A 22,243-nucleotide genomic window follows, 5' to 3' on the forward strand; every position below is an offset into this window, starting at 1 on the left:
GACCAAAAAAAGGACGAAAGAAGCTCAGATAGTTGTGCAAGTGGATGGCCCAATAAGTGGACTTGGACCCGCATCGCAAAGCACTCACCCCATATGCACCGTAGCTGGCATTAAGCACATAAATCGAATTTTGATTGCTGCACTGGAAGACCATGTCGTCCATCGTTTGAGCTGCACATAGAACGACAAAGAGGTTTGATTTATTTCAATTGTACTGCAAATCAATTTAATATGTTTTATATTGGATTTATTACAAATTGATGTCTTTAAACATTTCGTCAAATAAGGGTATCACAGCGACAAAGGTTACTACCATATACCTTTAAAATACAAATTTATTTTTGATGCAATTTTTACAACTATCACTTAATCATTTCATTTTCTTTATTCAACATAATCAAACATCAGTGGTAGTATTAAAAGATTAGAATATGTGAATCTCTACCCAAAGTCTGACCTATTGAAACCGTATCCCAAAGTAAGATTGGATTACTGGCTTTTTGGGGTCGGGTCGAAAAATGTTGCTTAACAAAATTATGCAAATTTAACATTGAAATCAAACAGCAGACGGCGTCTCTGTTTCAACTTTTTGCATTCGAAAAGGGAAAATGCCGGGGAAAAGGACACGAAGGGCGGTGAAAAAGGCGAAAATTTAATTTAAATTCTTATTGCTGCCTGCTGATTGTGATTGTTTGTGGGTGGATGGGTGTGTGGAGTAGTCGTGTTGCGGTGTTGTTTTCCTGCTTACCCATTGAGCTTTCAATAAATTTGGTTTCGTAGATTTCCTCGGCCGTTGCCGAGGAAGGTGTTGATTGCTGGCGGGATGCTGGATCCTTGCCCGGACGGATCCTGTCCAGCTCCTGTTGGCAATCAAAGCTGCAATTACCACCGCCGCCGTACACGTCGAATTGAAGCGGAAACTTATGCGCCTGCTGGAGCGTGTAAACGTTGACTGAGCGCTTCTCGTGGCCAACGATTCCGCCGATTCCGATTTCGCCTTCGATTCCCCGGATTCCGATTCCTCCTCCGGTGCTCCGCTTGGTCCTCCCGCTGGTCCTTCCAGAGCTGAGCCAGCTCGTTAGCCACAGGGATTGGATGTCTGTGAAGTGAAGGGGCACAGGCATAAGCAAATTTCAATTCAGATTTGTTCGGTTCACGCATTCGGTTTATTGTTGCGTTACTTTTGGATGGAAATGCGAAATGGTTAACTCGGCCTGGCCAAGCATGATAAAATTTCGTTTGAAAGGCAAGTTCATTGAAATGAACAGCCTTCCCTGCCGCCCATCCATCCATCCACCCACCCACTCACTTTCACTGGCAAACACGCAGAATAATCAAAATAATCCTTTTTTTGTTGGCCTGGCTCCTTGGGGCTTAGTTACGCAGTCCGGAGACCCTTCTATTGTTGGCTTAGAGAGATTGTGCGGCTCGGTCCGGCAGCAATTCCGACAATTCCGACAATTACGCATCGCATACGCAATATAATCGCCGTTGCCCAGGACAATCGACACAAGTGGAAGCCAAAGCCGAAGCCGTGAGCTCTGAAATCCTAAGCCTCGGTTGAGTGCGAACAATGACTGAAATGGAAATATGATTTCCGTGCAATTTATACTCGAACAATTGGTAAATGCACTGCATATTTCCACAGAAATGGCCACGTTGTTCTACTTAAATTAATTGTATAGATCTATTTTTGCCACAGTTTCCACTTATGATTTAATTGTTATCCAATTACTGATATTATATTGTGTTTTCATAGGCAAGCAAGAGCTCATATTCGTTTGTGGAATATAAAACGCTTTATTGAGGTGAAGCACCTAATTATAATTTGGAGCTGAGTTTAATGTGCTCTTTAATGATATACATTTATTTTCACTATTTATTATTAACATGACCAATTAAGCTGTTAATTAAATACATTAACTGACTAATAATAAACTGATGTTTATCAAGCAAAACCAAGAGCACTTAATTTTGGTGCAAAATTAGAGATACGAAAAATGCATTTAACTCCAAAACACGTGCATAAATATAAATGTAAGACTTAAATTATGCTTTCTTGTGGTAACATTGGAGCTGTTTTTAATAGTTTATTGCCTTTCTTGATTCAGCAATTGCAATATGCTGTTTTGTGTTATCCGATCCCAATCGAGAAATAATTTACATACATGTTGGTCTCATCATTCAAGATTTAATCATTATTAATTCAGCTCAACATATATCGAATATGCATACACAGGAGAAAACCTAGTGTTCATATCAAAAGCTTTAGGTGCGTAAAGAAATCTCTAGTGATTGAAAATCAATAAAAATAAATTATTTATATTTTCATATTCTCATATGTGCAAGACAATAATTTTGATTGTAGGAGGTAAAATTCAAAGCCAGTTTAACGTCATCTATTTATGTTTAGGTTATTTTGGATTTAGGCACAAAAAACCTTAAGTATTCTACACTTATAAGAGACTATTGTAATATTTATTACAAAGGGTTAAAGTAATATAACTGGAAAAAACAGTTCAATATTGCTGACCAATTTGTTAGACATTTTTTGAGCGTACATGTGTGCAGATGAACTTGAATCGGTGAAGCGTTTAACATTTGTATCCCTATGTGGCACTGCCGTAAATCCTGGCAGCCGCAACTTGGTGACCCCATTCATCAAAGTGTCGTAGCAGCTGGCGAGCAGAAATCTTTTGTCATTTGCTGTCAAATCGCAGGGATTTGATGAGGGGCTGGGGGCCATAGAGAAAAACTAATACGTGCTGGAAGTCAACAGAGCAACATGTAAAACATCGGGGAGTGATAAAAGTTGAATGGGTAGTGGGCGGAAATGGAGGTGGAAGTGGAAGTGGAAGTAGAAGGGTTCACCTGCTGCTCGTCGAGCATCTCTAATGAGCGGCAATAAAGCAAATGTGGCAGGTGACACGGGCACACACACGTATCAAACAATTTGCACATTATAATTGTTGACACGCCCCCCTTATGCGTGGCTATATGGAATATATAAATATGGTTGTGTGTTTATATATATATCCCTGTCGTATGCGTGTCATTAGTGGGCATCTGAATAGAGCCAGAAATCCTGCCTTGATTCCATTTTATTTTGTGCTATTTGTTGGCCATCACCTCCCCCCTCCCTTGCTCCATCAAGCTAATAATAAAACTTTTATTTATTTTGGGGATTTTCGTCAACTGACCGAAAGTAAACAAAATGCTGGCAAGCAAACAGGCCTACAGAAATAATAAGCCTGTATAGAAACAAGGGGGGGAGTGGGTGGTAAATGGTTGATGTTGCAAGGGGGAGGGGGGTTGGACAAGTGGGTGGCGTGTCCAGTGGAGCGTGGCATATTTGTCATAATCAGCGTTTAGGCATAAGCATAAATTTGAATGAGTGCGCACGGGGGAAGCGCAGGAACGGGGGTCAAGGTCCATATTGTATAGACATCCTTATCATACATTAGGCACTGGTATATTCCCCCATTCCCTTTTTAGACAGAGATGAGCACTGAAAACACATTTCCCATCACTGTGATTGTCAAGTGATTTTATAGAAAAAAGTGATTTAACTGCAGGTGTATATTTAGTTTTTTTGGAATTTATTTACAAAAAAAAAATAATGCCTATAATAAGTTTTAGAAACAACAATTTCTAATAATAATAATATTAAGATGCATCTTTTTTTATTATTTATGAAAATAAAATTAAAATAAAATTCTGAGCTCTTAAAGAAGATCCACAAGAAATAATAAAAAACTTGCAATACAAAATAAATTTGAATAATTTCTGTTGTTCCCCATTACTTTCGAAGTGTGTAAAAGTAGAGTTTAAACAGTACTTTGAAGTTTTGGAATCTGTCCCCTATCGATGGGTGAAAAATTCCGAGTACTCCACGCGAGCGTAAGCAAACAAAGAAGGACTCATCTATGCGGGGACATGACTGACCCGCACCCCAGGATCAGGAATTTGCGATTGACAGGAGCCGAGTTGCCGGCGGACTGGCTTTGTGAGCAAATATTTGACTGAGAAATTCCGGGTACTGCAGGAGGTCGCGAAACTCAAAAATGCGAGATGGAATGGGAGGACCGAGGCTATCTGGCCATGTCCATATTTGGGGGCCATAAATTTGATGTGTGCATAAAAAATGTTTTTCGATTTCCTTCGACACACATAAATTCTTGGCCCCGGTCACGTACGAGCAGGTGTTGGCCGCCAGCTCGGGTATTGTCTTTGGGCCACTTTCCCCGAGATCCTGTCGACAAGGCGGCACATCGCCTGGAATCAATAAGTGGGCCAGAACATTGTTTTCTCGTCCCCCATTGCCTACTTTATTTTTTTTTTCCATTTATTTATTGCGTTTTGTTGATTTTCGGCCAAAAAAAAAATCTAACCAAAACGTTTTCCGTTTGTCATAAATTTTGGGGGCCACGCTGCCCATGGAAACACATTTAAACAGAAATTTTAGCCGATTTGCTTTGTATGTTCTGGTATTTTTCCGAAGCTTGTTTTGCCGGCGATTGCATAATAACATCGTTTGTGGAATGGCCCACAATGGCAATAAATTAGCATTTTATATGGAATGTGGTTTCGGCGCGTGTGAGTGTGTGTCCTTTTCCACTATGCAGTTTTCTAAGCCTTTTATGGCGCGATTATCGGGCAGAAACATTTTTGGCATTCCAATAAGCAGTTATTCAAAGCGGATTTGACCGGCCCCAAAGGATCCGGCTCAGGATTTACTTCTCGCAAAGGACTCCTCGCAGATGCCTCAATTTATGTTGCATACATTCCGGTGCCATTCAATCTCTCAGTCGAACCGAAACGGCAAATATTTATGAGGTTTTGCATTCAGTGCTCTGACTCTTGTTTATTTATTTTAATTATAAACTCATACAGCAAAGAGAGCAAGTTAAATTGAAATTCTGCATGGCAGGATAACAGGAATATAAAAGAAAGAAAACTCAAACGCAAACACTGGCAACAGTGGCCAAGTGTTTGGCTCAAGGCGTTCCAAGAGCATTTCATGGATGTTTGTATACCCTTGCAGAGAGTATTATAATTTCATTCAAAAGTTTCCAGTCTTACGAAGTATATAAATATTCTTGGTCAGCATCACCAGGCTAATCGATCTAGCCATGTTCATGTGTCCGTCTCTACGCAAACTAGTCTCAAAAAGTCGTCTGTCTTTTGGATATAGTATCGAATCAGCCTACTACATTTAATTCGATTTCAAAGTTAAATACTTATTAAGACTTGTCCTTCGACCCTCTAAAAATCTGCTTTCAAATTTATCATTTTACCTTTGATCAATTTTTTTAGCCAGTTTCAAGTTAGTTACTTTTAAGTTTCCAAAGAACTGTTAAAAATGTGACCCAGAATTGGACTTCTAGAGCCCATAACTTTACCAAAGTTAATCCGATCTTAAGGTGACATATCTCTTAAGACTTGTGTCTTAATTCTCTAAATATTTGCATTCAAACTTGGCATTTTAGCGTTTATCAATTTTTTGACCCAGTTTCATGTTAGGTGACCGACAATTGGACTTTTGGCTGCATAACTTTACCAAATTTATGAGGATTATAGTGACATACCTTAAGAATAAAAATTAAAAACTGCCAATTTTTGTCCTGGTGTTTCAAAACAACAATTTTTTGTAGTACCCAAATGTTGTATAATATTGCGAATGGTATGGTTGTAAATTAGATCTTTAAGAGTATTTGTGTATTTGTCTTCTAAGCTTGGTTTATTTTTTCAGTTTTATTTCCTCATCACTTTCTACCTTCTTTGCGGCCTGCTGCCCACTTGAATAAGAGAAGGTGGGTGGGAAAGTTTTGTGGAATGCAGGAAATATGCCAAGTGCGGCGCCTCCCCCCCTGCTCTTCCTGCTCCCCCCGCTCCTCCTTTGGGATATCACCACCACATGCACACCGCTCTGGGCACTCGAAATCACACACACCGACTGACTGGGCAAATATTTGCGCTTGTGTGCACGGCCGCGAGAGCTGGCAACCATTATTATCCGTTTGATTAGAGGAAACACAACATTTTGGCCTAATTAGAGTCAGAATGTCAAAACATTGACTTAGGCTATTTGGCCGCACATCAAAGAAGAGCCTCCTGCGAAGGAGATTTCTGGCGGCACTTGAATTCTAATGGCAAATGGCTGGCCAAAGAATGGAAATGGAAAGGGAAAGGGAAAGTGAAAACAGACTCGAGAACAGCCAAGTCATCAGCAACAAAGCCAAGGACGAGGACGAGGACGAGGACGAAGCCGAGGACAAACCATTCAAATGGCCCCAAACCCATGAGTTGCCAATGAAGTGCACAAAAAACGACTTCAAGTACTTGGCCATTTCGGTTCTGTCCACTCCACCTCCAACTATATTAGGCGCCCTTCTCCATTTTTGCCAATGTAAACACATTTGATATCCAACAAAAACAAAACGGATGGAACAAGGGCAGTGGCGTAAGTATTTTTATTAAGGATGTAGTTTTAAAATGTTTATTACTTTCCAACAATTTCCTTTACGAGAAATGAGCATATTTCCAAATGGAAGCTTTATTATTTGTTAAATTTATTAAAGTACATTTTTATAAAACATTTTTGGCACAATATCAAAGTTAATAACAATTCTTTTTTATTTTTGAATATGTAATTTTTCCTATTAGCAATAAAATAAAAATATTACTTTTCCAAATTAGGAAACCTTTTCCATCGTTTCATTAAATACAGATTATTTCAGAGTTCAAGCTAATACTCTTATTTAGTAAAAAATGTAATATCGAATAATTCCCCAGGGGGTTTATCATGTCTACGCCCCTGCCACAAAACAACAGTTACAAAGAAAGAAAGATTTAATTCCCTACAACAAGGCGGGTGAGCACTCGAGCTCAAAAGAGAGAGCGAAAGATTGATTTTGGTCTCATTTGATATTCCTTCCTGACCGCTGAATCAAACGGGATTTTGCCTGCCAACCGATTTGTTGGCTTTTTGTCTCTATCATCCTCTTTGCCCCTCTCTATCACTCGCTTCCTGCCAAGCAGTGCAATAATTTCCCGTTAGCCGCTCACTAAATGCAAGCAAATTTTGTCATTTGGCCGGAACGTGAGTTGGTTGCCCAAGGACCTCGACTTCGTCCTGGACCTCGCGCACTAGAGCGAGTTAGCTGTCGGCACACTAAACTTTTCCAACCTGCAAACTCCAAGCAATTTCATTATGCTTACACCACTCAAACGCACAGAATTATACAAGTGTGTTCACCTCAGAAGGTTTCTTGGGCACTTGGAAAAAATTATCTTTAAGTTGGCGAAATCTTTATTAAATATCTCAATAAGTTTGCATTTCGAATTTCTTATAATTGAATAAGGAGTACAAATGTAACACATTATAAGAACTGCTTTCCTATTTACTTTAAAAACTCAACAAAATTTTAAACTTTTTCAAAACTCAATATTACAAAAACTCATATTACCAAAAATATTTTAAAAATTGACATCTGCAGTTGTTAAAATGAATACTCCAGTCACTATTAATTACAATAGTCCGGTTAAAGTAAATAACAAATATTCTCGGTGTTGGAAACGTCTATTTTCGGGACATTTCTATTCCAGTGTAAGATGCAGTAAGTGACAGAAGTTCCATTTCGGTTTCAGTTTGGGTTTGAGTTTGAGTTTGAGTTTGAGGTCACCACTGGAGAAAGATCCCAGGCACGTAGCTCCCTGTGCTCCTTAAGCAACCCCTAACTCCCCCCTTACGCTGTCGTCGCTAAGTCCTTTATAATAAATAGTTGAGTCACTTAAGGGGATTAATGTTGAAATTAGTTTATGCCAATGAGATTAGGCATGACATGCCGAATGCCAAGTTCATCTCAGATGAGAACTGAATCTACATCTGCTCGAAAATGTTGATGGCATTTGCTTTCCCATTTATGTATGTGTATACTACTCGAAATATGGATTTTGTTTAATATGAAAAACCAGTAAAGTAATCTTCCCACATATGGTTTACTAATAGATAACAGTTATCTTTTTCGGCTAAATCCAGTTTGTAAGTGCACAAAAAAAAGTTTGCTAATGGAGTTGCCAAAAAATATGCATAGAATCAGATAGGTTTTTTTCCGATTCCGATCTATAAATAGATCTTAGTGACGTCATTTGTTTGTGTTTTCATTTCATCATGAAGTAAACATTTTCAAAACATTCATATCTCGGTCTTAAATACTGAAATAATAACCTTTAAAATAATACAATGTTTATGTTTCTTATAGGTAGAACTCTTCTATAGGCATGTGACTTGAAATACAAATTGATACGTAAACCCGCTCTCTTAAGTTTGCTTGATACTCCCTTAATCAGGTAAACCCATGCACACAATGTGTGTGCCACACATCTATACTTTTTGCCGGTTTTTTTTCTCCCGCTATATATATTAATCTCTCTCTTTAAAAATCGCGTATATATAAATAAAGAGAGCGCGTTTTGTTTACTTCAGTGGCGTTTCGGCTGTCGACCGGCGAAGACGCTCTCTGTTTTTTTTGGAAGCTCCACCACGCTGCGCAGTTCGATTAAAAGTCCCCCGTTCTCTCCCATAATCCCCGAAATTTTATCATGGTTTTTGTGGAGTTAATGATATTCTTGGCCTTCATCGGTTTGTTTTTGTACAAATGGTCTGTCAATAGCTTCGGCTACTTCACGAAACGGGGCGTGGCCCATGACAAGCCCATTCCTCTGCTGGGTAACATTCCCTGGTCGGTGATGATGGGCAAGGACTCGTACATAAAGCACAGGTGAGTGAAATACCACACAAAAACATATTATCATGCTATAAAAATTGCTTATTTCTCTCTTTAATCCCCAGCATTGAACAGCACATGCGACATAAGCAGCACAAGGCCTATGGAGTGTACAACCTGCGTGATCCTTTGTACTATCTCGCCGATCCGGAACTCATACGTCAGGTGGGCATCAAGAGCTTTGATAACTTCGCCAATCATCGCAAGGGAATTACTGATGGATTCAACGAGACAGGTGTTATGTCCAAAAGTCTGCTTAGTCTGCGGGATCGTCCCTGGAAACAGATGCGCAGCACCCTCACGCCCACATTTACCAGCCTCAAGATCCGCCAGATGTTCGAGCTCATCCAGTATTGCAATGTGGAGGCAGTGGGCTTTTTGAAGCGACAGCAGGATGAGGGCAATGCGGAACTGGAGCTAAAGGACTTCTTTACGCGCTACACGAATGACGTGATTGCGACGGCTGCCTTTGGCATCCAGGTGAACTCCTTCCAGGATCCCAACAACGAGTTCTTCTCCCTCGGTCAGCGCATCTCGGAGTTTACTTTCTGGGGCGGACTAAAAGTAATGCTGTATATCCTGATGCCCAAGTTGATGAAGGTAAGATATTATAGTGTTATTGGATGAGAACCCTTATTTAAAAACCTCCTTTAATCTTCAGGCTCTGCGAGTACCCGTGATGGACATGAACAACGTGGAGTACTTCAGGAAACTGGTCTTTGATGCCATGAAGTACCGCAAGGAACAGAACATTGTGCGACCCGACATGATTAACCTGCTTATGGAGGCCCAAAAGCAGTTTAAAAAAGATCAAGAAGCCTCTAAGGAAGATGCAAGTGGAAACCAAGAGGACCGTGTCAAGTTCAACGATGTGGATCTCCTCGCCCAGTGCGTGCTGTTTTTCTCGGCGGGATTTGAGACGGTGGCCACCTGCCTGAGCTTCACCAGCTACGAACTGCAGGTAAATCCCGAGGTGCAGGATAAATTGTACGACGAAATTCTGGCCGTGAAGGAGGAACTGGGGGATAAGCCCCTCGACTACGACACTTTGATGGGCATGAAGTATTTGGATTGCGTGGTCTCCGAATCGCTGAGAAAGTGGCCGCCGGCCATCGTTCTGGATCGCATGTGTGGTGCTGATTTCGAGCTAAAGGATGAGCAGGGCGAGGTGGTGCTCAATCTGCGCAAGGACGACTTGGTGCACATTCCCGTGATAGCACTGCATCACGATCCGGATAACTTCCCGGAGCCGGAGGCATTCCGACCGGAGCGATTTGACGAGGAGCACAAGCACGAGATCCGGCAGTTCACATATTTGCCCTTCGGAGTGGGCCAACGTAGCTGCATTGGCACCCGGTTGGCCCTCATGGAGGTCAAGTCCCTGATATTCCAGTTGGTCCTGCGCTATCGCCTGAACCCCACGGATCGCACTTCACCGGATATGATGGACAGCATTGCCGGTTTTCGCCTGCAGCCGCGGGAATTGTTCTGGTGCAAACTGGAGTCCCGTGAATCCGCTTAATTAATAATACGCCCCCAAACACATATAAATAATAATAAATGGAAAGAGCAAACGAAAACGAAAAAAAAAACGGCAATTTATTTCATTTGGAAACCCTTGTTTTGACAAATTTGTCGCGGCCATGTTTCATTTTCCATTCGCTTTGTTTTTCCCCGGGTTTTCCGACCTTAAAGTCGATGTCACGGGCAGAGATTCCGAGTTAGGAGCAGGCGACAAGCCACGTCATAATACTGTCAGGACATGATGGCCTGGCCGCATCCAACCACCTAGGTTGTATGTGGTGCGGCTTCACCACATAAAACAACATGAGGGTGGTCCAACATAAGCCACACATACGCCCACTCGCGCACCGGCACAGCTACCCACCCACTCGCAAGGACATTAAGGATTATTTATTGGGAGTTATTTTTCAGGCGGCATTAAAATTTTTCGGTACAATATGAATTATATTACGCTCGTGTCATAAACTCTCTGTCGCATAGCAGGAAAATTGTGGGTGTAGCAGGGAAATCTTTCCTTCTTTTCCGCTTTTTCCAACCCCCAATTGACTGTCATAAGGAATGCAGCAAAGTAAAGGCAGATAATTAACATCAATCTGTGTTTCAAGAATCCAATCGAAATTGATGGACAGAGAGAAGGCAAAACTGGCGAACGGAAAAAATGTGCTGTTTGTCCTGGCTCATTGGGAACGAAGGAATCTGGCAGAAGTCCTTTGTTTTGATTGTTCTATCGAGCTTTCTATTTTCTTTCTTTTCCAAGCCTCTAGGACTCTGAAAACACTGATAAAGGTGTCTTGAAGTAACATTTAATGTTTTTAAACCAACACACTTTGAAGACAAAATCTCAAAGCTTAGTGGCTTTTTATTTGCTTTAAAAATAAATAAAAGTCAAGCCCATGATACTTTTTTGGTTTTTATTTTGTTCTCGTAAAACTTTCAGTAAAAAAATAAGTTAATAATGATGCACTATACGTTCTTAATAAAAAAAATGTCTAAATCAATCAGGATTCTGTATTTACTGAAGCTTCACTTGGTTTCTTAGTATCAGAAAATATTTGCTTATACATAGTTCAAGCTTATTAATTTTGGTATTTAAGTACAAGGCAATAGAAACAAATCATATCATACTTTTAGGCTCCTAGTTAAATAATCTCTTTTTTACTACACTGTAATGTCAGCAATATTCAAAACCTGCTTACTTTTATCTTAGCATTTAAGTGTCCTTTTTATGTTAAATTTGTTGCGTACACAACTGGCAATCCGCATGGCCCATAAAGTAGATTAGTTTGAAGAACTTGGCCCCGACTTTCTGCATCTTTTGATGGCCACGGCGACGGTGGTCAAATCCGGAGCACGCCTATGGTCATTAGGCTGGCACCCCAGAGCAATAAAAAGGCAAAGGCAATTACCAGATATGGCCATGCAAACACACATCCACTCGCCCAGCCATTATTCGCACAATGTAACGCACGTAATTAGTTGCATATAACTTGGGGCCTCGAGCTTCGTAAAACTTTCAACGCGCTTCAAATTAGTTGAATGTTTTTTTATTGGCAGCCTTGTTGTCGTCCTCGCTGCAACAATGTTGTTGCCCCTTTTTGGCCATGCAAAAACTGGTCTCGTCTGGTTTGGATTCAGTCACATGTGGAGGAGCAAATAAGCCGGCGGCAATCCCAAAGCATATATATGCCATACGGATGTGTGTAAGTCTGCCACAATATTTGCTTAAAAATGAGGCAAAGGCAATGGCAAAGGCAGTAGCAGTAACAGTGGCAGTGGCAAAGTGGAATTAAAGCGAAAAGTTTGCGAGATGCTGGCGGGGATAACTAAGCAAACGCTTTGCGGTTTCTGTCCGTTCGTTTTATGGCCGAAGTTTTCTCAGTTTGCCGCCGGCATATTCAAGTTTCGAGTTTTCCGAGGGTGGCTGCATTTGAGTTTCGCCCTGTCTTGTCAACGTTGCGTATGCGTAATCTTCAAATGCCACCGCTGCGTATGCGTAATCTGGAAAACGTCATAAACTGTGGCGACACCAGCAGAGCTATTTCTATTTCTGTTGCCACTCCTGTTTTTTTGTTTTGTTCACAGCAACCTTATCAATCAATTCACCCACACAAAATGTGGGTTGGGCCACCATACATACATATATGTGGTATAGTATTGGGGATACAGAGCAGAGGTCATAAAGAAACTTTGGCGCCGCGACTGCCAGACGCCACCAGGAGTATTAAATTTTCTCCCGGCAGACGAAAAAGTAAAAAAAAAAAAACAGAGCAGAACAGAACAGAAAATAACAACGAAAAAGCGAATAAAATAAAAAAATGTAGGATGCAGGAGTGGGTTGTGGATTGTGGGGAAAAGTAGGAGAATAGGAGAATAACAGCGATGACGACGATACAATGATAATGCCAAGAACAATAAGACGAAGCAGCAGGCAAAAGGAGAAGGCAAGCTAAGAATGCTGAGCATTAACAATTTGGCACAATACTCGTACAATGGCAAACTGTCGCACACGAGCTTTTCCCTTCTGGTTTTCCCCGTTTTCCCAGCTTTCCCAACGCTTTCCCTGTAGCCAAGATGCGTTTTGCGATAAGCACCATGCGATAGCGATTGTGTGGGTGTGTGACAAGTGTTTTCCCTGGCGTACGGATGTGTACTTTTTGGTGGAATTTCGAGTTCCCGGCGTTCAATCATCAACCCCAAAAACCGTGACAAATGGATAATTATAAACGCTGCTCGGTTATTTTATTGAAAATTTGTCAAGTTTTGTTTACCCTCCGATTTGGCAAATTTTATAAATCTTTAAGATAACAAAAGATTATAAATTGGTAAGTGCTTTCTATATACAATACATTTTATACATAATTTGGCCGATCTAATAAAAAAACGCATACTTTTTATCTAATATAATCAATAAAAACGCATCAAGAAAAGTATTCTTCTTTTAAACATCTTTAAAAAATAAAATATCTTGTTTTTGAAAATATAAATAGGATAATATACAAGTAATAATAAAATGTACTTACTTAACATTAATTTTATATTAAATCATCTAATAAGGAAGATGCAACTGAAAATGTATTAACTTTAAATGCAACAAGAAAGGAAAGCTAACTTCGGGCGGAGCCGAAGTTGATATACCCTTGCAGAATATTCTATAAATTATATTCTCCAAAATTATTCATATGATGCATTCTTAATACTTAAAAAAAGTCCCAACTTCCTAACTTTAAAAACAACAAAGTTATGTCATTTCCAATCGTTCAGTTATATGGCAGCTATAAGATATAGTCGGCCGATCCTTATGAAATTTGGTAGGTCGGATTGATTAACCAAATATAAAATCCATAGAAGATCCCAGCCTCCTAACTTTACAAACACCAATGTTATGGCATTTCCGATCAATCAGTTATATGGCAGCTATAAGATATAGTCGGCCGATCCTTATGAAATTTGGTAGGTCGGATTGATTAACCAAATATAAAATCCATAGAAGATCCCAGCCTCCTAACTTTACAAACACCAATGTTATGGCATTTCCGATCAATCAGTTATATGGCAGCTATAGGATATAGTCGTCCGATCCTTATGAAATTTGGCAGGTCGGATTTTTTAGCCAAAAATAAAACCCATAGAAAATCCCAACTTCCTAACTTTAAAAACACCAAAGATATGGCATTTCCGATCGTTCAGTTATATGGCAGCTATATGATATAGTGGCCCGATCCGGCTCGTTCCGACTTATATACTACCTGCAATAGAAAGACAACTTTTGGGAAAGTTTCAAGCAGATAGCTTTAAAACTGAGGGACTAGTTTGCGTAGAAACGGACGGACAGACGGACAGACGGACAGACGGACAGACGGACAGACGGACGGACAGACGGACGGACAGACGGACAGACGGACATGGCTAGATCGACTCTCCTGGTGATGCTGATCAAGAATATATATACTTTATAGGGTCGGAAATGTCTCCTTCACTGCGTTGCAAACTTTTGACTGAAATTATAATACCCTCTGCAAGGGTATAAAAATTAATTAAAACTACCCTTTTAAGTACCATAAATAAACCCAAAAATTATTTAAATACAATAAACGTAATAAAATAAAATATTAGGTAAAATGCATAATAATTATTGAAACTTCATAAGCAATAGCAAACTTTAAGACGCTTTGATGGCCTTTAACGTCACAATAGACAAGGACAATAATGATGGCAAAAGTTCCCATATTCTGAAACTATGTAATTGAATCGCCTGACATTGTTTGTTCCCTTGTAGTCAAATATCTTTGTCCCATCTGAATCTGCTCTCATTCTGCTTATCGTAGCTTGTATATAAATACGAACAACCAGCTTTCCCCCGCTTTTCCAGCCCTCTGCTCTGGGAAAACGTTGTTAACGTCTCTTGAATTCGGTGTAAGCAAGTTTTCCCCATAAGGAAAACAAGAAGGAAAAGCATAATTTGGAGAGTGCTTCAAGGGAAAGTTTCTTGTGTCGTTGGCAAGTTTTTGAAGACCTCCTCCAGAAGCCACACACAAACACACACACACACACACGCACACTCGCATTGAAAATGGCGAGAGATGGAGGAGAATAAACATAATTTTATTTTCGGTTTTTATTTAATGCTCCTTCGCATTACAGCAATTTCTGCAACATTTTTGTTTATGCGATGGCAAATCGAGTTCGTCCTTGCTCTGCTAGTGGTATATGGGTATATATATACGCAGGATACAATACCCAGTACCCAGTTCCCAGTATTATTGTCTAATGCACGTTGGACTGGCCAAGCGTGAATTTGCATTGCTGGCATTGTCATAACTGAGCTGGTGCACATAAATCGCTTTGGTCCATATTTGTGTGACATTTTTCGGTTTGGTTTTCCCCCCAAACAACCGAGAGGATGTGGCATGTGGCAGCTGGCAGGAAGCAGTAGGTAAAAACTTTTAATATTTCTCCGCCGCCAGCTGTTGTCATTCCGCCCGAGGACCTCCCCCTGCCCTCCTCCCCCCTCAACCACATGCCACATGCAGTGCCAGTTGCATCCGGATCCTCGATTCCGGACCCCCATCCGCCCGCAGATGCAGCAACACAAACAAACATGTGGAACTCGCTGCAGTAGGCCAGAAGCATTGCTTGGGCTTATTTATTTGCCCACGCTGTGAAATTTAATTAGACGCCCAGTCCACGACAATTGTAAATATCCAGAGTGCCAGGAAGGCGGAAGGAAACGGCTTGGAATGCGGGAGCTCGGCTTGGATGAGCGGAATGCGAGTGGCGGGAGCAGGAACTGCTGACTCCGCTCCATCCGCCGTCGAGTTGAAACAATGCCAACTGGCCAAAAGCACAAGTCGTCTTTGACTTACTTTTGCATTACGTTCGCCCTTTTGGCCACAGGCACTCGTACATGGAGAAAAATATGGGGTGTTTGTATCAAAACAACTCCATACTTTCACCCATACACCCATTTTTGGAATTATTTCGAGCTTGAAGCTAGTAATTGGAAATCATTTAATTAGCATCAACTTAACTCGGTAAATCTAATCAAATGCTAAAAGCTGCAATTAACTATTGCTTGGTAATTCAAACAATTTGTGTACTAATGGACCAATTATAAATTCATTTAAAACCATATGATTTGCTAATTGAAAAAGTTCAAAGTTAAGAACATTTATTAGGGAGTGAACCATTATTTTCTACCAGTATTTTGATGCTTTTTAATTTCGGGAAAGCGTTAAATTGTTTTGTGGCTCATAAAGCAGAACGCGTATTTAAGCTATGAATTATACTATTAGGATAAGATACATAATCATTAAAAGATGATATAGAAAGTAGGGTAGATAGTTTTATTAAATATGAGAAAAGTATGTGAATATGTGGGAGATAGAAAATACAAAGTTTTTAAAGATATTTATCTTTGATTGATAAATAATGTAAGTTAATTTGATTGTATTAAAATTAGTAAAACAGTTACAAGTCATAGTAAAAGCTGTGATTGGTATTTTATTTCCCGTGTATAGACTATTATACTTTCTCCATTTTACCCCGATACCCAACTTTAATGAGCTGTGCCGGCAGGTGAAAGGAATGCCGAAAGCGGATGCAGGATTGGAAGGGTGATGGGTGGTGGGTGGTGTTAGGTGGATGACAGGTGATGCGGCATGGTGGCATAGGCTTAACTTACTTTTTAGGAAATCCGCCAGTGTCGTGAAGTCGTTTATTTCAACTGCGTTTCAGACGTAAATGAAGTTGGCTTTTTGGACCGCCCGCTGGCGGTGTCTGTTACTCGCTCTTCAACTTGGCTTAATTCTCTTTTTTGGCCTCGGGCTCTGCTTTCACATCTCGTTCTCACCTGCCTGTATTTTCTGCCGTTGTCCTGCTGCAGAAAGATACGCATTAAAATTAAAAAAAAAAAAAGGAAAGCAAAGGAATCTGGCCGAGGCGAGTTTTTCCGCGGAATTCCTTTGTTGTTCTGTGTGGGAAGGGGTAATGGTCTGAAGATGGGGCCATCGAGATAAGCCAATGCAGGTCTCCCCCGGGGGCACAGTCAAATCTCAATTTCTGGGGCTAATTCGGGGGAGTTCTCCCAGTCGAATGATTCCGCGAGTGATAATAAGTACGTATAATGGCTCCAGCAGGGTGCTTGTAATTTCTGGAGGCGAGCTTAGCTGCAGCCGGGGCCTTAATGCAAATACAGATAATGTGGCTAACTGACATGGCCATATTAAATCTAATATCCGCTTGGCCCTGCTTAGATGGTAACTAAGAAACGGGGGCCCCGAGAGCTTGGGGAGCACTTAATAGTTGCCTGGCGTATCCATTAAGTAAACATGACTCGCAAAGCCCGCTGGGCTGATATGGATGTGGATGTTTGAGGCTATGGCTATGGCTGGGTGGCGATGTGGCCCAGGAAGAGCTTTGCCTTCGACCACACTGTCAATGTACATTAGGATTGTTTTGCTTCTCAGCTTGAGATACCCCGAAAGAAGACAAAAAAAAAAAACAAAATAAAGCGAGGAGAAAAATGGGAGCAAAGGGCGAAAACAAGAGCAACGACTTTTGTGTTGTTGCGTATAAACGCTGAATATTTAATAAATGCAAAAGGGGGATGTGTGCGTGTCGGCACTGTACGCCCAGATACGAAAAACAAAATCAACTTAAGCATCGGCACACCGGAGAATTGCCATTGCTCATTCGCTGATGATAACGCCAGACCTTGGGGCCCGAAAATGCTTTTGATATTTTATTCATGCCGCCAACGCTCCCAGCGCTGTCAATTGGTATTAGGACATTATAATTTATTGATGAGCGAGAGGACAACATCGGCCGGCGGCCCTTGAAAGCGGTTTATAATTCGCACATCTAAAGCCAGAACGTCAAGCGCACAATTAACGGCCCTCTCGAGTTAACCAGTGCTCCTCGTCATACACGCTTCACACGCACACACACACCCACACAGCCGACGAATGCTAGAACCGCACACACGACGTATACGCAATATTCGCATCAATCATCCGGCAGCGCGTCCACTCGCCTCGACGCACCAATTCCAACTGGCACACAGCGCGACTTTGGATGCTGATGGCTCCGATTCGGGCTCGGATTCGGACTCGCATTCGGAGTGGCATGCAACTCGTGGCACTGGGCCACTGGCACACGTCCGCAGGACGCAGGCGCCCGGAGAGAGCCGCATCCTTTGGCCCACAGACGGTGTGAAAGTGGCCCACAATTAATATGCACAGGCGTCGCCGATGACGGGCCAGTCATTGATAGATTGTCGTAATGAAATGCAAATTACTTGTCAATAATTGCTCCCACATCTGTCCCGGCGGCAATAGAAAGGCAAATCCTATGCGATTAATTAGGCGACAAAGGATTGGGTTATGCCTATAACTGAAAAGATTGATAAGTTATCAGGATATTGGTGAGCTTCCATTTTTCTTATTACTTTTTGGAATGCATTTAAATTCTTATTAACTAAAAAACATGTTAAGCTATAATTATAACTAGTATTATTTATTTAGTGCATTTTTCGCATTGCTATTTATTTTACTGTCAACCATACAAAATCTCACAAATCACTGTTATGACATTTTGAAAAACAAACGCATTTTTCGGAGTGTTTTTAGTTGTTATTTTGCCAAAAGGCGACACACAACCGAAGTAATCTCAAGTTTTGCACACATAAACTAAAGAGCCTCGTCATTTTCCGGCTGATTTCAAAAAATAAAATTATTGCCCAACAATTTTATTTTTCATAAGGTATGATATTTTATTGTTAGTTTATAATTGATTGGTCTTTTTGTTACGAGTTTAACAAAAAATGACATTCCATTTGTGATCCATTACTTACTTTATTAATACCAAAATAAGTATTTTTGGAGAATGATTTTTAAGTGAAAAATGAATGTTCCATTTTTACTATTACTATTTAGTCAAATAAGTTATAAAGAAAAATATTAATGCGTTTTAAATTAGGCACCATTTTTATATAATACAAATAAATGTGAAGTTCAATCAAGAAAATATTTATTTTAATCTGAGAGCCAGTGCCATTCCCCATCTGAGCATTCCACAAATTTTCGGATCTCCTTTTAATTAATTCATGAGAAGTAAAGAATGCCTTTTCCCTCGGTCATTTGACGTACAATAATTGCCAGTCAGATATCGAAATTAATAATTTGCACCATACTGGTCCTGACGGAGCAAACGCGATACAAAAAATATTTATTTATGCGAATTCCATTCAGAGGGCTCGTAAATCTCTCGCCACCCTCGCGACTAAAGCTGTTGGTCCGAATATTTATGACGGCGACTATTACATACTTTATTATTATTATTATTATTAACGCCGCGCACAATGGAGTGAAGCCAGTTGGCCAGAGATGTACATTCCGTTCTTCCCTCAAGTGAAGCATTTAGTAAAGTGGCATATTGACAGATTTTAATTCAATTGGGCTCAAATAGGAGAAGATAAATAATTTATAATTTGGAAGGTATTCTTACTTTTCTTTTCGTGCTGGATCTTTAAAGTTAATAAGTATGTGATTAATACCAAAAACTTTTCTTACAATTTTTAGGTCCTGCCTTTTTAAAAAATTGACATTTTTTATAAGATGGTTAATGCATGAAATTACATGCAATGAATTAAGTGCTTTAAAGAGAATTAAAATCCCATAGAAGTATTAAAAACATAACTATTTTAGATATATATTTGATTTTTCTCGATTTTCTACACATTCCCCGGCCAATCGAGCCATGCAAATTGTGATTTTCCGTGATTGGATTGGGGGGTTTTCAAGTGACTGCAGTCGTAGTACATATAGTCAACAATGTTCCTGTTTCGAGAGCGGTTTATCTGCGTCGTGATCCTATTCCTGTCCCCATTCTCCGTCAGAGCCTGGGATTATTGTCAGGAGCACTGGTGTCCCCGTTCCGACGACCATGTGGCATGCAACAACAATGGCGTAAGTTTTCTTATATTTACAGAGCCAGATAATTATATGTGATATACAATTCATGGTATCAGAGAGAGATTTAACCCTTCTGCCAATAAAGTAGATAAGTTTTTTATTTTATCAGCAACAAATTGGAGTTTATATTTTCGTCTGTTCATCTTTAAAGATAACAGCCACTTAAGCTTTTTTCCTTTCTTATTTGTATAGGGTCTGAACAATTTGTATTAAAACAAGTTGCAAGATTTAATTAAATATTTCATCAATCTAGTATACATTGCTACACAAATATATTTTAATGCAATACAAAACTAGTACACAGCATGAGTCCAAGTCTGTCTTTTATTTATATTTCATTATCTGCTTGACAAACGAAATTTAACTCGAACAAACATCGATTCAAAATCGTAAGTCTTTTACTTATTATACCGCAGCCGTTAGCCATATTAATATCAAACCTCACAATTGTGGTTTGCTTTCCAGAGGCCTCGGATACGTATTCACCCTTTCTATTACGATCGTTGATGCCAATCCAGTACCATTTCAAATTGAATCTAAGTTTTGCTTGGACGGCAGTAAGTTCCTCTTCGGTTTTAAAGGCCGCTAGATAGCCACCCATTTCACGACAGGTAGTTACAGCCTCAGTCCAATTTTTCTTAACCTCGTTTTCAATATAAAAGTATCTGCCACTGCCACCGATTTGCTCAAACTTTGGTGGGATGACTTTTACATTGATTTTGGAAAAGTTTTCGCGAAAGGTAGCCTGCAAGGCATCTAGTTTGTCTTGAATGTTGGTCTGAAGATCTACCAGACTCTTTTGCATCTCTAGAAGTTCGGCGTTCAGCTTGCTTTCAATTCTATCCAGTTTTGCATTTACTTTACGATTATGATCGAAAAGCGGGTGGAGTGCAGCCATGCAGAACTGGCCGCACTGATTGGGAGCGTCCTGCAACAGGCAAACGGAGCACCCATTTTCCTGAAATTCTGCCAAGGATCCGTGCAGCTGCAGGATAACGACGACGAACACAAAGTATAATGCCAGCCTAAGCATCTTGACTTGTTAAAACCTTCTTAAGGGAACTTTCGAAACGTACTGAAGATTGTCTGTCTGTTGAAAACACAAAGAAACCTACAATATTGCTGATAAGAGATCGTATTTTTAAGTGTGTCAGAATGCATGGGGAGAAGAAGATTGTCTGTTTATTGAAAACACAAAGAAACTTGCAATATTGCTGATAAGATTTCTTATATTTAAGTGTGGCAGAATGAATGAAGATTAAAATCAATTCATCTTGAAGATCCAGAGATCAATTAAAAATGTACTTGGTACGGGAAGAGAGTAGGAAGTTATATTACTCAATTCCAAGAAAAGATATTGTTGTCCATATAGCAGACTTTGATTTGAGAATGTTTGGATGTTTCTTGACAAGAGTTGGTTTTTTGTGGTATATATAAATCGAGATAAATCTTTAATATCTAAAAATTTTTCTATTTTATGACTTCTGTTTTGTATGTTATCAGAGTTTTGGAACCGAGTGCGGTAACGAGGCCAGGTTAATACCACTGAGCAGTGGGATGCGCCAGTTTATCGTCAATCAGGTGAACTTCTATCGCAATCAGGTGGCATCTGGTGATTTCTCCGGCTTCCAAGCCGCCCACCGGATGGCCAGTGTTCGCTGGGATCCAGAGCTGGCTAAGTTGGCGGAACTGGCGGCCAAAAGGTGTAGCCTCTCGGGTGACGGGTGTCGCAACACCAGGCGCTTCAAGCACGTGGGTCAACTGACTGGACACGTGATCTTCAGCGTCGGACGGCACAGCGATCTCGAGTTGCTGGGCTACAAGATCTCCAACTGGTTTGGCCAGTACAAAAGGGCCACCAAGGAGCTGGGAGAAGCCGATCCGGCAAGTGACATCACCAGTTTCCGCCAGTTGATGCAGGAGCGGGCCACCCACATGGGATGCGCAGTGCTCCGGCAGCGAAGTGACGAGCGCTGGCACCAGCAGTTCATCGTCTGCAACTTTGCACGCGAGAATGTTGCTGGGGAACCGGCCTACGAGGTGGGTCTTCTATCCGGCAGCGGTTGCCTGGCGGGACGCAATCCTCGCTATCCGAATCTCTGCTCCCTGGAGGAGCACTACGATGTGAACGCCGTCGACCGCTTCCACATCAAGCCACCGCTGAGGATCAAGTTGAAGTACAGTGGACCCCAGGGCTCAAAGGCTGTTCCTGGGTTGGCCTACCATCTCAACATTAAGTTGCCTTTTTTTTAACACCTTTATTCCAATGGTATTTTTACTAAGATATATTCAAAATCTAATCTATATTTACTAAATATATAAAAATTAAATAAACTCGCTCACCAATATTTCCAACAAAGCTTTGTTTTGAATTATAACAATTGGAGACCAAGAAATACCAATCTAACGATCCCGAGATAGCCCATACTCTTGACCAACTAACCTTTGAGTAACTAAAAG

At 40.5% G+C, this 22,243-nt stretch overlaps 3 protein-coding genes across 7 annotated transcripts in view; 2 read left to right on the forward strand and 1 right to left on the reverse strand.

The window, feature by feature from the left end:
* The window catches only part of LOC108039855 (type-2 histone deacetylase 1), a 29,207-nt gene extending 11,357 nt beyond the window's left edge, over positions 1 to 17,850 (reverse strand). The window contains exons 1-4 of one of the 5 annotated variants that reach the window (XM_017116987.1): positions 17,762 to 17,850; positions 16,495 to 16,689; positions 749 to 1,099; positions 89 to 171 (exon numbers count right to left, since the gene is read on the reverse strand). In XM_017116987.1, coding sequence (XP_016972476.1) covers positions 89 to 171; positions 749 to 752 — 87 coding nt within the window. In that variant the 5' untranslated portion in view covers positions 753 to 1,099; positions 16,495 to 16,689; positions 17,762 to 17,850. Of the gene's footprint in view, positions 1 to 88; positions 172 to 748; positions 1,100 to 1,309; positions 1,349 to 16,494; positions 16,690 to 17,753 lie in introns of those variants that run through there. The other 4 variants (XM_017116989.1, XM_017116988.1, XM_017116990.1 and 1 more) reach the window with 4 other exon arrangements.
* Positions 8,503 to 10,361, forward strand: LOC108039851 (cytochrome P450 9c1). Its single transcript, XM_017116982.1, has 3 exons — positions 8,503 to 8,783; positions 8,855 to 9,389; positions 9,451 to 10,361. The coding sequence occupies exons 1-3, from the start codon at positions 8,605 to 8,607 to the stop codon at positions 10,309 to 10,311; spliced, it is 1,575 nt and encodes a 524-aa protein (XP_016972471.1). The 5' UTR covers positions 8,503 to 8,604; the 3' UTR covers positions 10,312 to 10,361.
* LOC108039891 (antigen 5 like allergen Cul n 1) lies at positions 17,777 to 22,131 on the forward strand. Its single transcript, XM_017117058.2, has 3 exons — positions 17,777 to 18,028; positions 19,637 to 19,777; positions 21,287 to 22,131. The coding sequence occupies exons 1-3, from the start codon at positions 17,777 to 17,779 to the stop codon at positions 22,034 to 22,036; spliced, it is 1,143 nt and encodes a 380-aa protein (XP_016972547.2). The 3' UTR covers positions 22,037 to 22,131.
* Positions 22,132 to 22,243: the final 112 nt, after the last annotated feature.

This window comes from Drosophila rhopaloa, unplaced genomic scaffold (genome assembly GCF_018152115.1).
Source record: "Drosophila rhopaloa isolate 14029-0021.01 unplaced genomic scaffold, ASM1815211v1 contig_115, whole genome shotgun sequence".
Taxonomy (NCBI): Eukaryota; Metazoa; Arthropoda; class Insecta; order Diptera; family Drosophilidae; genus Drosophila; species Drosophila rhopaloa.